Below are 13,285 nucleotides of genomic sequence, written 5' to 3' on the forward strand. Positions count from 1 at the left end.
ATTCATTTCATTCATTTCATTCATTTCATTCATTTCATTCATTTCATTCATTTCATTCATTTCATTCATTTCATTCATTTCATTCATTTCATTCATTTCATTCATTTCATTCATTTCATTCATTTCATTCATTTCATTCATTTCATTCATTTCATTCATTTCATTCATTTCATTCATTTCATTCATTTCATTCATTTCATTCATTTCATTCATTTCATTCATTTCATTCATTTCATTCATTTCATTCATTTCATTCATTTCATTCATTTCATTCATTTCATTCATTTCATTCATTTCATTCATTTCATTCATTTCATGCATTTCATTCATTTCATTCATTTCATTCATTTCATTCATTTCATTCATTTCATTCATTTCATTCATTTCATTCATTTCATTCATTTCATTCATTTCATTCATTTCATTCATTTCATTCATTTCATTCATTTCATTCATTTCATTCATTTCATTCATTTCATTCATTTCATTCATTTCATTCATTTCATTCATTTCATTCATTTCATTCATTTCATTCATTTCATTCATTTCATTCATTTCATTCATTTCATTCATTTCATTCATTTCATTCATTTCATTCATTTCATTCATTTCATTCATTTCATTCATTTCATTCATTTCATTCATTTCATTCATTTCATTCATTTCATTCATTTCATTCATTTCATTCATTTCATTCATTTCATTCATTTCATTCATTTCATTCATTTCATTCATTTCATTCATTTCATTCATTTCATTCATTTCATTCATTTCATTCATTTCATTCATTTCATTCATTTCATTCATTTCATTCATTTCATTCATTTCATTCATTTCATTCATTTCATTCATTTCATTCATTTGATTAATTTGATTCATTTGATTCATATTATTCATTTGATTCATATTATTCATATGATTCATATGATTCATATGATTCATATGATTCATATGATTCATTTGATTCATATGATTCATTTGATTCATTTGATTCATTTGATTCATTTGATTCATTTGATTCATTTGATTCATTTGATTCATTTGATTCATTTGATTCATTTGATTCATTTGATTCATTTGATTCATTTGATTCATTTGATTCATTTGATTCATTTGATTCATTTGATTCATTTGATTCATTTGATTCATTTGATTCATTTGATTCATTTGATTTATTTGATTCATTTGATTCATTTGATTCATTTGATTCATTTGATTCATTTGATTCATTTGATTCATTTGATTCATTTGATTCATTTGATTCATTTGATTCATTTGATTCATTTGATTCATTTGATTCATTTGATTCATTTGATTCATTTGATTCATTTGATTCATTTGATTCATTTGATTCATTTGATTCATTTGATTCATTTGATTCATTTGATTCATTTGATTCATTTGATTCATTTGATTCATTTGATTCATTTGATTCATTTGATTCATTTGATTCATTTGATTCATTTGATTCATTTGATTCATTTGATTCATTTGATTCATTTGATTCATTTGATTCATTTGATTCATTTGATTCATTTGATTCATTTGATTCATTTGATTCATTTGATTCATTTGATTCATTTGATTCATTTGATTCATTTGATTCATTTGATTCATTTGATTCATTTGACTCATTTGATTCATTTGATTCATTTGATTCATTTGATTCATTTGACTCATTTGATTCATTTGATTCATTTGATTCATTTGATTCATTTGATTCATTTGATTCATTTGATTCATTTGATTCATTTGATTCATTTGATTCATTTGATTCATTTGATTCATTTGGTTCATTTGATTCATTTGATTCATTTGATTCATTTGATTCATTTGATTCATTTGATTCATTTGATTCATTTGATTCATTTGATTCATTTGATTCATTTGATTCATTTGATTCATTTGATTCATTTGATTCATTTGATTCATTTGATTCATTTGATTCATTTGATTCATTTGATTCATTTGATTCATTTGATTCATTTGATTCATTTGATTCATTTGATTCATTTGATTCATTTGATTCATTTGATTCATTTGATTCATTTGATCCATTTGATCCATTTGATTCATTTGATTCATTTGATTCATTTGATTCATTTGATTCATTTGATTCATTTGATTCATTTGATTCATTTGATTCATTTGATTCATTTGATTCATTTGATTCATTTGATTCATTTGATTCATTTGATTCATTTGATTCATTTGATTCATTTGATTCATTTGATTCATTTGATTCATTTGATTCATTTGATTCATTTGATTCATTTGATTCATTTGTTTCATTTGATTCATTTTATTCATATCTTTAATTTTATGCATTTCATGTTCGGTCATTCGTTTTATTTCATTCAATTTGTTAGTATGAGTCAATTTATTCTATTAATCTTATAACTATTTCTAAAAATAATCTTAATTTTTATTTAATAAACTAATCTAATTTGGTTCGTGTATATTATAATTTTGATTTACATTAATTTTTCTACTCATTTTATGAATTTAAAATCCTTTTATTTAATTTTTTGCTTTACTTTTTTATTTCGGTCGTTTTGTTGAATTCTATAATTTATTCAGTTTATTCGAGATTTTATTCGTGCAAGACTAGAAACTGTTTTCATCCCACCTCTAGTTGAGTGCCTACTTTTCGTGAGTTCTGCAAACTAATCCAATAGTGAAATGTGTAAGAAATGTCTCATCTCACTGCTAGGTAGATTAAATCGGTTTTTTAGCACATTTTTGCCTTTCTCATATAAAAAGGTTATGCAATCACTCTGAAAAACTTCAACCTATTTTTTTTTACTGGCATAATGTTTCTAGATTTTAACAGGGTCGTAGTTGATGGTTTACGGAGAGGGGTTACCCCCCCTCTAATGTTGACTCCCCTCCCTTTAAAATCCCCTTAAATCACCCCTCAAACCACCACCCCATCCAGCCCTCATACCCCTACCTCTCAACCCCATCATCTTTAAACCACCACTATATCACAAAGCATACCAAATTAAGCTGGGGAGTCGTTCGTTCATGGGACTTTCACCCTCCTCACACACCCACCCCAGTTAGCAATCAGATAACATCGATTTAATGCTGATTCGGCTAATGAAGTATGATATTTTTTGTTTCAAGTGTTTCACCGTCGACACGTAGCTCATCAAGTTCGTGGCAGGCAAGCCATTGTGTATAAGTGCAAAGAGTACTAAGAATGTAATGGACATTTCCACAATTATGTTGAACATAAACAGCCTCCGAGCCATAGTTTAGCGAAATGAGAAGGCACAATTGAACCGCTAGGTGGATCAAAACAGGTTTTTAAATAACTGTACTGGGATATATGCGTAACAATATAGAAATACCGGTGTTTCACCTTTAATTTTTTTTGTTAACTACCTTTAAGAAAGAATGGTAATTTTTACTACGTAAATGCGGAAAACATCCATTTCCTTTTCATGTTGTCGGTTCTCACGGTAGAGAGGAACAAGTTTTTCTTTACCAGGAGGCATGTTGGTGGACTTGAGTGATTCGGATAAAAGTTAAGTCCGTAAGGTATTAAGCCTGTTCTAATGACCCTGCCACTTGTAGTTTTTTGATCTGTATACTTTACATTCTTGCTCTCACTTGAGTTCTATGAGTCTAAATTTTCATAACTTTCCCTACCCAGTAATCTCCAGCAAATTGAATGTCGTTAAAATGTAAAAAAGAAAATGTGACTACATGTAGTCGAAATAAAAAAGGAAAAATGAAAGCAAATACCCGTTTTAATCCTCCTGGTGGTGCAATTGTGCCTTTGTCATTTATTTAAACTATGAGCACAGACAAACAGACGTAACAGCTCGAAGAAAATTCTAAAAAAATCATCGCCCACGGTATACTAGCGACATCTGTTGAACACATTGCACAAAATGTGATTCTGGCAACCATGGGACAACATTTTTTTTCAATGGAAGTACTGGCAACAATGCCCACACCGCTTGTCAATTGGTCATTGCACAGTGACGTCATGTACTAAATGTGACATGTGGTGGTCCTGTTGATTACATCTTGAACTTAGAGATTATTCATATTCTCAAAAAGATATATTGGAAAGCACTTGAAATATATTGGGAATCATGTTTTTGGAAGTATAAATGTTCTATAGAACGTTATACAATTAAATTGTCCGATTCCCTACTGTAGGAAAATGTATATGCAATATCAAATAAGTGAACTAATTATTTGTTTATCAATTACTTCTAGTGTTCTCTGAATCGGTAAGTAGTTTTGCGGTAAAATTTCTTGGGAATTAATTATTAGCACTAAGCTTATTTTAATGGATTCCACATTTGTTAAGCCCAAACTGTAAACAAAAGGACCAGCACCTGTCAAATTTGTGAGGTTAAAGCATTTCATACAACGGTCAATTGCAAGATAGTAGATGAAAGGTAGGAGCATTGTTGCAGTTGCTATATTTGAAGAACGAAATAGAAAAATCGCCTATGTCACGTACTTAAATTTTCCATGGCATAATTATTGCAATTGACAAATTTAAAGAATGCAGAGCTACGACTTCATTTTTCAAACCCAACACAACCATTTATTGTTACGGGAAATTAAGCAACAACAAAATTGTTTTTCTTTTCGTGTGAAGAAAATTTTTGTCGTCAAATGGTCGTATGATTGATTTTTGTCTCTATTTACTCTTCTTTGCCGTCGCTCATTTGGAATCCCGGAGACATCTTGTACTCTTTATTTTATTTTCCATGCTAGCGTTTACTTTTACTATAAGAACAAGGCTATGTAGCCTATTTTTAAGGAGTCGGCCGTGCTATCGAGGTCATCATTGGATCAAGATCACGGAGATACAACCCCTAAAATTTCTTTGCCAATATCAGGATCAATTCGCATTAACGATTTCATTTTTTACGCTTGCTGTAGGTGAAAATTCATTATGTAGGCTATGGAAGAGTTTAATTTTGTTACAACTTGGGGAACGTTCCGGTTGAAGGCATAAATCCCCGACTATGTACGGGGAACGTGCCATTTGAGCCAATATATTCTGATTCTGATTCCGGTTGGTAGAAAGCTCATTCGCTTGAAAATTGGCTGGGTCTCCTATTGTCCAGTGGGTGCTTCGTCTTTTTTTTTCCATACGTTTATTTGACATGGCATTTGCAAAAGCTTTTTACGCCAGTTTCTTTTTTTACATAGCACGTTACAAAAATCCTTAAGACTAATTTTAACTATACTAGTACTTTGTCTAAAACTAACACTGAAATCACTTTATTGTTTGCTTTTTTCCTTACATTGTTGTATTTCATAATGATCTAGTATTTTCGGGTGTATTTATTTACTTTTTTTCTGTTATTGTCTAAATTTAAAAACTAAATATTCTAGGACACCTTAATTGGTGAATGATTAGCCTTGGATGAGAGTATGAGGAGATGAATTTAATTAAATTTTGACAGACGCTGTTTTTAGAAAATGATAGATAAGTTCCATGTATAGAGGATCGCGATACGCCAGGATGTCTCTAACAGGAACATGGATTGATCTACCTCGGACTTGTAAAGAATCTACTAATTGTGATCTGGCTTCACGATATTCAGTGCAGGACCAAACAACATGCTCAATGTCATGGTAACCCTCTCCACAAGCACAATGATTACCCTCAGCGAGCCCAATACGACGGAGATGCGCATCTAAAGTATAATGATTGGACATGAGCCTAGACATCACACGGATGAAGTCCCGACTTACATCCAATCCTTTGAACCATGCCTTCGTTGATACTTTAGGGATAATTGAGTGTAGCCATCGTCCCATATCTCCATTGTCCCAAGATGTTTGCCAACTAGCAAGTGTCCTCTGTCGAGAAGCGCTATAAAATTCATTGTAAGCGATGGGTCTTTCATATATTTCACCATCTAGTGCACCAATTTTGGCTAAATTATTAGCTTTCTCATTGCCCGCAATAGAGCAATGGGCAGGGAGCCACACTAGGGTAAATTTATAACATTTTCTTGTCAGGTTACTCAGAGATTCTCGTATCTTCCCCAAAAAAAATGGATCGTGATTATCAATCCTCTTTGAGCGTAGAGCTGCAATTGTGCTGAGACTATCAGTGAGGATAAAGTAATGGTTCGGGGGTAAAGTATTAATTATTTGAAAACTATAGTGAACTGCTGCTAGTTCCGCTATATAAACAGAGGCGGGTTCTGCAAGTTTGAGAGAAATTGAAAAATTATTGTTGAAAATACCGAAACCAGTGGCCTCACTGATTCGTGACCTATCAGTGTAAAACATTTTAAGGCAGTCTATGTGTTGATATTTACTTGTGAATATTTTAGGGATCTCCCGCGAGCGTAGATAATCCGGAATTCCACGAATCTCTGCTTGCATGGACGTGTCGAAGAATAAAGTGGATTCAGGAATATCTAGTATATTGACGTATGTGGGAGCATACCTAGCAGGCGTTATTTCTTGTGACATGTGATTGAAATACACTGTCATGAATCTGGTTTGGGGTTGAAGCTCGACAAGTCTTTCAAAATTTTCAATTACCAGTGGGTTCATAACCTCACATCGAATAAGTAAACGAGAAGAGAGATCCCAGAATCGGTCTTTTAAAGGAAGAACTCCCGCTAGTACTTCAAGACTCATTGTATGGGTCGACTGCATGCAACCTAAGGCAATTCGTAAACAGCGATACTGTATCCGTTCCAGTTTAATAATATGAGTGTTCGCAGCTGAACGGAAACAGATGCACCCATATTCCATTACTGAAAGTATTGTTGTTTGATACAATCTTATCATGTCACTTGGATGAGAACCCCACCATGATCCAGTTATTGTTCGCAGAAAATTTATCCTTTGTTGGCATTTCGTTATTAGATACCTAATGTGGCCTCCCCATGTGCCTTTAGAATCGAACCAAATTCCAAGGTATTTAAAAGTCAGGACTTGGGCTATCGTTCTACCAACCAACTGAAGCTGAAGCTGAGCTGGATCACGCTTCCTTGAGAAAACGACCAACTCTGTTTTCTCCGTAGAGAAATCGATGCCCAGCTTTAAAGCCCAAATTGATAAATTATCCAAGCTATCTTGCAATGGTTGTTGTAAATTTATAGCTTTTGGTCCTGTGGCAGAAACCACCCCATCATCTGCAAGTTGTCTTAAGGTGCATGGGCTGACAATACAATTATCAATGTTATTCACGTAAAAATTATAGAGAAGGGGGCTTAGACAAGAGCCTTGTGGGAGGCCCATGTAACTTATTCTGAGTGTCGCCAAATCGCCATATGAAAAATGCATGTGCTTTTCTGACAATAAATTGTATAAATAATTATTTAATATCGGTGAAAGACCACATTGATGTAGCTTCTCCGAGAGAACATCAACGGAGACTGAGTCGAATGCTCCTTTTATGTCTAAGAACACAGACGCCATTTGTTCTTTTTTTGCGTAAGCGAGTTGGATTTCTGACGAAAGTAAGACGAAAGTTCCAACAATTTCCTGATGCAGGATAGCATTGCAATCGGTCGATACGAGTTATGATCGGAGGCTGGCTTTCCCGGTTTTGGAATAGCGATAACTCTCACTTGTCTCCAGTCGTGCGGGACAATGTTCTGCTCAAGAAGCTTATTGAATAAATTCAACAAGCGTCTTTTTGCTAGGTCAGGCAGATTCTTCACCAAGTTGAATTTAATTCTGTCTAGTCCCGGAGCATTATTGTTGCATGAGAGGAGTGCAATTGAGAATTCCATCATTGTCAAAGGCGAATCTATGAAATCGTTACTTGTGGGAGCATCGCGAGTGATTTTCTGCGCAGGAGCAGAATCGGGACAAATTTTCTTGGCAAAATTAAATATCCAACGATTCGAAAAATCTTCGCTTTCATTAGTCACGTTTCGATTCCTCATTCTTCTGGCTGTGTTCCAAAGAGTACTCATTGATGTTTCTCTTGACAAGCCATTAACGAAGTGTCTCCAATAACTAGATTTTTTGGCACGACGTATACTGTCAAATTTGTTTTGCAAAATGAAATAATTTTCAAAGTTCTCACGTATACCCCCTTTCTGTTTCATAATTTCTTTGTAGGCAACTTGTTTAGCTTCATATGCATCAGAGCACTCTTTGTCCCACCAAGGATTAGGGGGCCGTCTATTTATTGTCATTCCAGGATTGCATTTCGTTTGGGCTTGTTCTGCTGCTTCAATAATTAAACCCGCTAAGAATTCTTAATTAAACCCGCTAAGAATTCTTCGGTAGGGGGTAGCTCTTCTGTCGAAGCAAGAGAAGTGGAAATTAATGTTTCGTATGTTTTCCAATCAATATTTCGTGTTAAGTCATAAGGAACATTGATTGAATTCGTAAGGCCTAATTCACTGTTAATTGAAACAACGATTGGCAAATGATCGCTACCGTGAGGATCAGGTACAACCTTCCACGTGCAATCTAACCGAAGTGATGTCGAGCACAGAGATAGATCTAATGCACTTGGACGTGCAGGAGGTCTGGGGATGCGTGTTGTTTCGCCAGTATTTAAAACTGTCATATTAAATTCGTCACAAACATTGTATATCAAAGAGGATCGATTATCATTGTAGAGGGAACCCCACAATACTCCGTGCGAGTTGAAGTCTCCCAGTATCAGACGCGGAGCAGCCATGGATTCCACTACCTCAAAAATTTGACGTTGTCCAATTTGAACTTTGGGAGGTATATATATAGAAGCGATAGACATGTCTTTGCCTTTAATGTTCGTTTGGACAGCTACAGCCTCAATGCCCGCAAACAAGGGGATGTTAATTCTATAGAAAGAATAGCACTTTTTAATTCCAAGCAGCACTCCTCCATACGGGGTGTCTCGGTCTAGGCGAATAATGTTGAAATCATTTAAGTTGAAATTAATGTTTGAGGTAAGCCATGTTTAACATAGAGCAAAAGCATCGCATTTCAAATTATGCAGTAAAATTTTTAAGGAATCAATTTTAGGTATGATACTTCTGCAATTCCACTGTAAAGCAGTGATGGAATCTTTCATTGGAGGAGGTGAATTACCCATTGAAAGATACAAGCGCTGCAAGGATGGGCCATTGAGCAATCAGCTGCTCTAAAAATGTTCTAATTGTTGGGAGGAAAGCTGAAAGTATACTCTTTAGTGGTTCAGAAATATTGAATGCTTTAAAAATCCAATCAACAATTTCAGAAAATTTCAATAATCCTACCCCCGGCTGAGGCTCAGAGAAAGTCGAAATTTTATTATTTCCAGTAATGGTGTTCTGTTTGGATTGTACGTTCCCAAAACCGGGCGGAATTGATTTCGGTTTTGAATCGGAATTTTTCGGTTTTGGGCGCAGTTTATCTATTGGTGGAGAAATTTTAAGGCCCTTTCTTGGCAGCTTGGGAAAAGAAGACTGTTTTCTTTTTCTGGAATTTCCGGGCAAAACAAATGATGTACCTTCGCACGCTCCGTCAGAGTCAGACTGTTCCGAAAATAGAGATGTGTAAGTGTTTTCTAAGAAGATGGGTTTAGGGGTAGCATTTTTCAACATTTCTGCATAGGAGCGCTTAGACCTCTCCTTCGAGGATCGTTTAATTTTATCCTCACGCAATTTATAAATGGGGCATGCAGGGAGCTCATGTGAGTTTTCTCCGCACATTAAACATTTTTCTGAATTTTCATTGCATGTATTCTTCTTGATGAGAACCCCCACATTTGCCACACCGTGCCTTATTGGAACAGTAAGTGGCTGTGTGGCCAAGCTGTTTGCAATTAAGGCAATTCATTACACGAGGAATAAAAAGGCGAACAGGGAGACAAATCTTATCGATAATGACATAGTTGGGCAGCGCAGACCCAGCGAAAGTCACTCGAAATGAGTCAGACAGTCGATAAACTTTTTTATCTCCTTCGTGTGATACTGAATGCAATTGCTTGCATTCAAGTATCTTTACGTCTTTAAGTATGGTGTCTTTGAAACGACCAACCCCATGCTTAATTATGTCATCAACAGTCAAACTCGATTCTGTGATGACCCCATCAATTTCAATTTCCTTTGAAGGAATATACGCTCTATACTCACGCGTAAAAAGCTCGCAAGAAGCAATTGCATTGGCTTGTTTGAGACTACCAACGACAATGCGTATTTTATCTTTATTGACTTTGACGATCTCTTTTACATCCGAGAATCGCGAAGTCAAATCTTTAGAAATTTGAATAATATTTAGCGCCTTTACTTTACGCCTAATAAATACAATCCATGGTCCCGTTGACGACTCTGGGTAAATTTTAATTCTAGTCGGATTTACATTTTCAGCATAAGGCTTAGGGGGAGGGTCTGTTACTCGTTCTCCCATCTCTTCATCCATTTTACCTAGCAAGAAAAACTATCACAAAAAGGAATGAAAAATATACCTGTTATACCTGTAGAACACACCTCATGTGTTACGTTGTAAACTCGGTGCCCGTTGTTTGACAATGTGACACTTGCTGTCCTTCTTCGTCGCGTTGCTTCTTCAGTAGAGAAATAGGCCTACCTGCAACACTTCAAAACTCTCTCCGGTTAAGCTGCTCGTCGGTATCACAACCACAAGCGCGCTCTCTCCGTTTCCACCGCCGCGGTAAACAAATGTGGCTACCTGTGGCTTGCTGCGAAAATCCCACTGTCGATGCGGCACTTTTCGGTGCCACTTGTTTTACTTATTCGTCGTACCACTTCTGCGGTAGACGAATAGAGCAAATGGGTCTACCTGTGACGCTTCCCCTCTCGTCGATTAGAATTGCCCGACGACACCAATACAATATATTTGTTCTGTGTGTACAGGCACGATTACTGTCGATTTCTGCCACCGCGGTAGGCAAATTCGTCTACCCGCGGTTTGCTGTCAAAACACCGAGGATGCCGTTGACCACGCCTCCGACGTATCAACTGTCGACTCACACTTAACAAACTGGTCTCTCTCTCTCTCTCTCTCTCTCTCTCTCTCTCTCTCTCTCTCTCTCTCTCTCTCTCTCTCTCTCTCTCTCTCTCTCTCTCTCTCTCTCTCTCTCCCACAAAAACGCATACAGCGTCTCGCACTCCGTCACTCTCTCGAGAACAAAACCTTCCACCTGGAGGCACAACCGTCTCGGCCGGTTGCAAAAACTGTTATGAGGTGCTTCGTCTTGGATGGTAATGAGCAATCGCCGTAGGAAAATATAATTTAATTCTTTTGGTCCTGAAAATGACCCTTTCGGCGATGCTGTTGAGTTGCGACGGATCATTAAATATATTTAGATTGAATATGGTCTAAGCGTATCTTCAGTTTTCGTAACTCCTGCACCATGCCAAAGTTGAATTTTTCCGTCAGTTCCGCGGATCGACAAATTCGAATCCATTGCATACATCGTTACGCCGAACCAGTTGAATTGGCAAGATCCTAAAATGTATCTGCTCACCGATCAGCGTCGTGCAGGAAAATACGAAATAATTTTGAACAATTCTTGCCTTGGACACTTCGACAGGAATGCATTTCTGGACCATTTTGTTTGTTTTGGTTTGCATAAAATGAAAATGGCGGTTATGTTTTCGGGCAAGACGATACAAGATGTCACATTGTTCCAAGTATAAGTACTATTGCCATATTTCTTCGATAAAACCGATAAAACAAACGGAAAACATAAACAAACAGTAGTGGGCCAGAGGTTCTGATTCGGTTCAGTCATAATTATTTTTATCGATAGTTTCGATATAAAAAATTGTCCATAAGTGTTCGAATCGGAAGATCCGTGGTGAAGTTCGGCCTTTTCTCTCTTTTCATCGTGCGCTAAAGAATCAGGACGCTCGTTCGGATCTTTATGTTTATTAAGTTTTATTTTTTGTGTTTCGAATTCATCTCGTCAATAACTAGCACCATCTGGGTGTCTAGTTAGACGATGTATCTAAACTAGTACCCAAATTAGTACTAGTTAGACACAAAAAAATTCCAAACAGTTCACGCGACACATATGAACGTTCAAAGCAACTGACTTGTCCCGAGTGATGTCCCGGGAAGCAAGCACAGAGGCTCAGGTTTGCTGACGAGAAAGCGAAAACGAACTCTTGTCTTTTGGCTCAGGAGCCAAACGCCTTGCATTATGCAATATTAATTCCCATAAGGGAAAATTGGATGAAACCACTTTGCGCGTTAAGGGCACAAAACCTAACTTAAATTAAGTTTTATTTTTTGTGTTTCGAATTCATCTCGTCAGTAACTAGCACAATCTGGGTGTCTAGTTAGACGATGTTTACTTATTTTATGGGTCGCGGACACTTTGTTCCATTTGACATGTATAAAACTAATACACTTAAAAGTGACGAATGTTCCCACCTTTCTTTCCCTTCATCTTGGTTTCCGGGTGCTTGCGGTAACGAAGTTACACATTATGGCTATGTGTCAAAATCGCTTCACAAGCGCCACGCTCGGTGAAATGGCGCATTTTTCATAATTTAAATCGAACGTTTTTTCTGTGGGCGATGAAAATTCATCTCGTGTTACGTCTGTTTGTCTGTGCTATGAGTCTATGGCTGGTTATGTTCGTATCAATTATGGAAACATCTACTACATTCTTAGTACACTTTACATCCTGCCACTATCCCATGTAGGATGTGTTGTCAAAAACATCGCGAAGCATCAATTTCTAAATGTTTTCAAACGATATAATAACCGAAGAAAGCGATAAGAGTTATAAGAAATGTATCATCACACTGTTACGTGGATTAAAAGCGCTTTGCCTTTCTCATATAGAAAGGTTATGCAATCACTCTGAAAAACGGCTACCTAATCCCGGCCCGGAGGGCCGAGTGTCATATCCCATTCGACTCAGTTCGTCGAGATCGGAAAAAGTCTGTATGTGTGTGTATGTGTGTGTATGCACATACATACACATGTGCGTATGTGTCAAATAATGTCACTCATTTTTCTCAGAGATGGCTGGACCTTCCCATCGGCTGCTATTAAATTTTGGATCGATTGGAATTCTGGTTCCGCAATTACAGGTTTAAGAGTGCAGCCACACAGAAATTTCCCATGTAAACTATAGGAAAAATTAAAAAAGGAATTTTTATTTTTGATGCTAAATGTCTTTAAGGTGCATGAAACGTCGAGATTTGATGCAAACTCGAAAAAAAATTTGACAAAAATTCACTTTTTTGGATTTTGGCCTAGGGGCAGATCACTTGTGATGCATTTTTAAAAATCAGCGAAATTAAATGCATTTATTTCCATCAAAATAAAAATTCATAATGTATTTTGCGTTGCGTGAAATGTTTTTGCGTTGCGTGCA

General features: G+C 36.1%; 2 protein-coding genes across 3 annotated transcripts in view; both read right to left on the reverse strand.

Annotated features, from left to right (window-relative positions):
• Window positions 1–13,285, reverse strand: part of LOC131688806 (muscle calcium channel subunit alpha-1) — a 1,302,489-nt gene that overhangs the window by 1,054,544 nt on the left and 234,660 nt on the right. The window lies entirely within an intron of this gene.
• On the reverse strand, window positions 4,994–6,625 carry LOC131688808 (uncharacterized). Its single transcript, XM_058973343.1, has 2 exons — window positions 6,266–6,625; window positions 4,994–6,094 (listed from the first exon to the last, which is right to left on the reverse strand). Exons 1-2 carry the CDS (start codon window positions 6,550–6,552, stop codon window positions 5,431–5,433), a joined length of 951 nt encoding a protein of 316 aa, XP_058829326.1. The 5' UTR covers window positions 6,553–6,625; the 3' UTR covers window positions 4,994–5,430.

Source organism: Topomyia yanbarensis, chromosome 3 (genome assembly GCF_030247195.1).
Source record: "Topomyia yanbarensis strain Yona2022 chromosome 3, ASM3024719v1, whole genome shotgun sequence".
Lineage (NCBI taxonomy): Eukaryota > Metazoa > Arthropoda > Insecta > Diptera > Culicidae > Topomyia > Topomyia yanbarensis.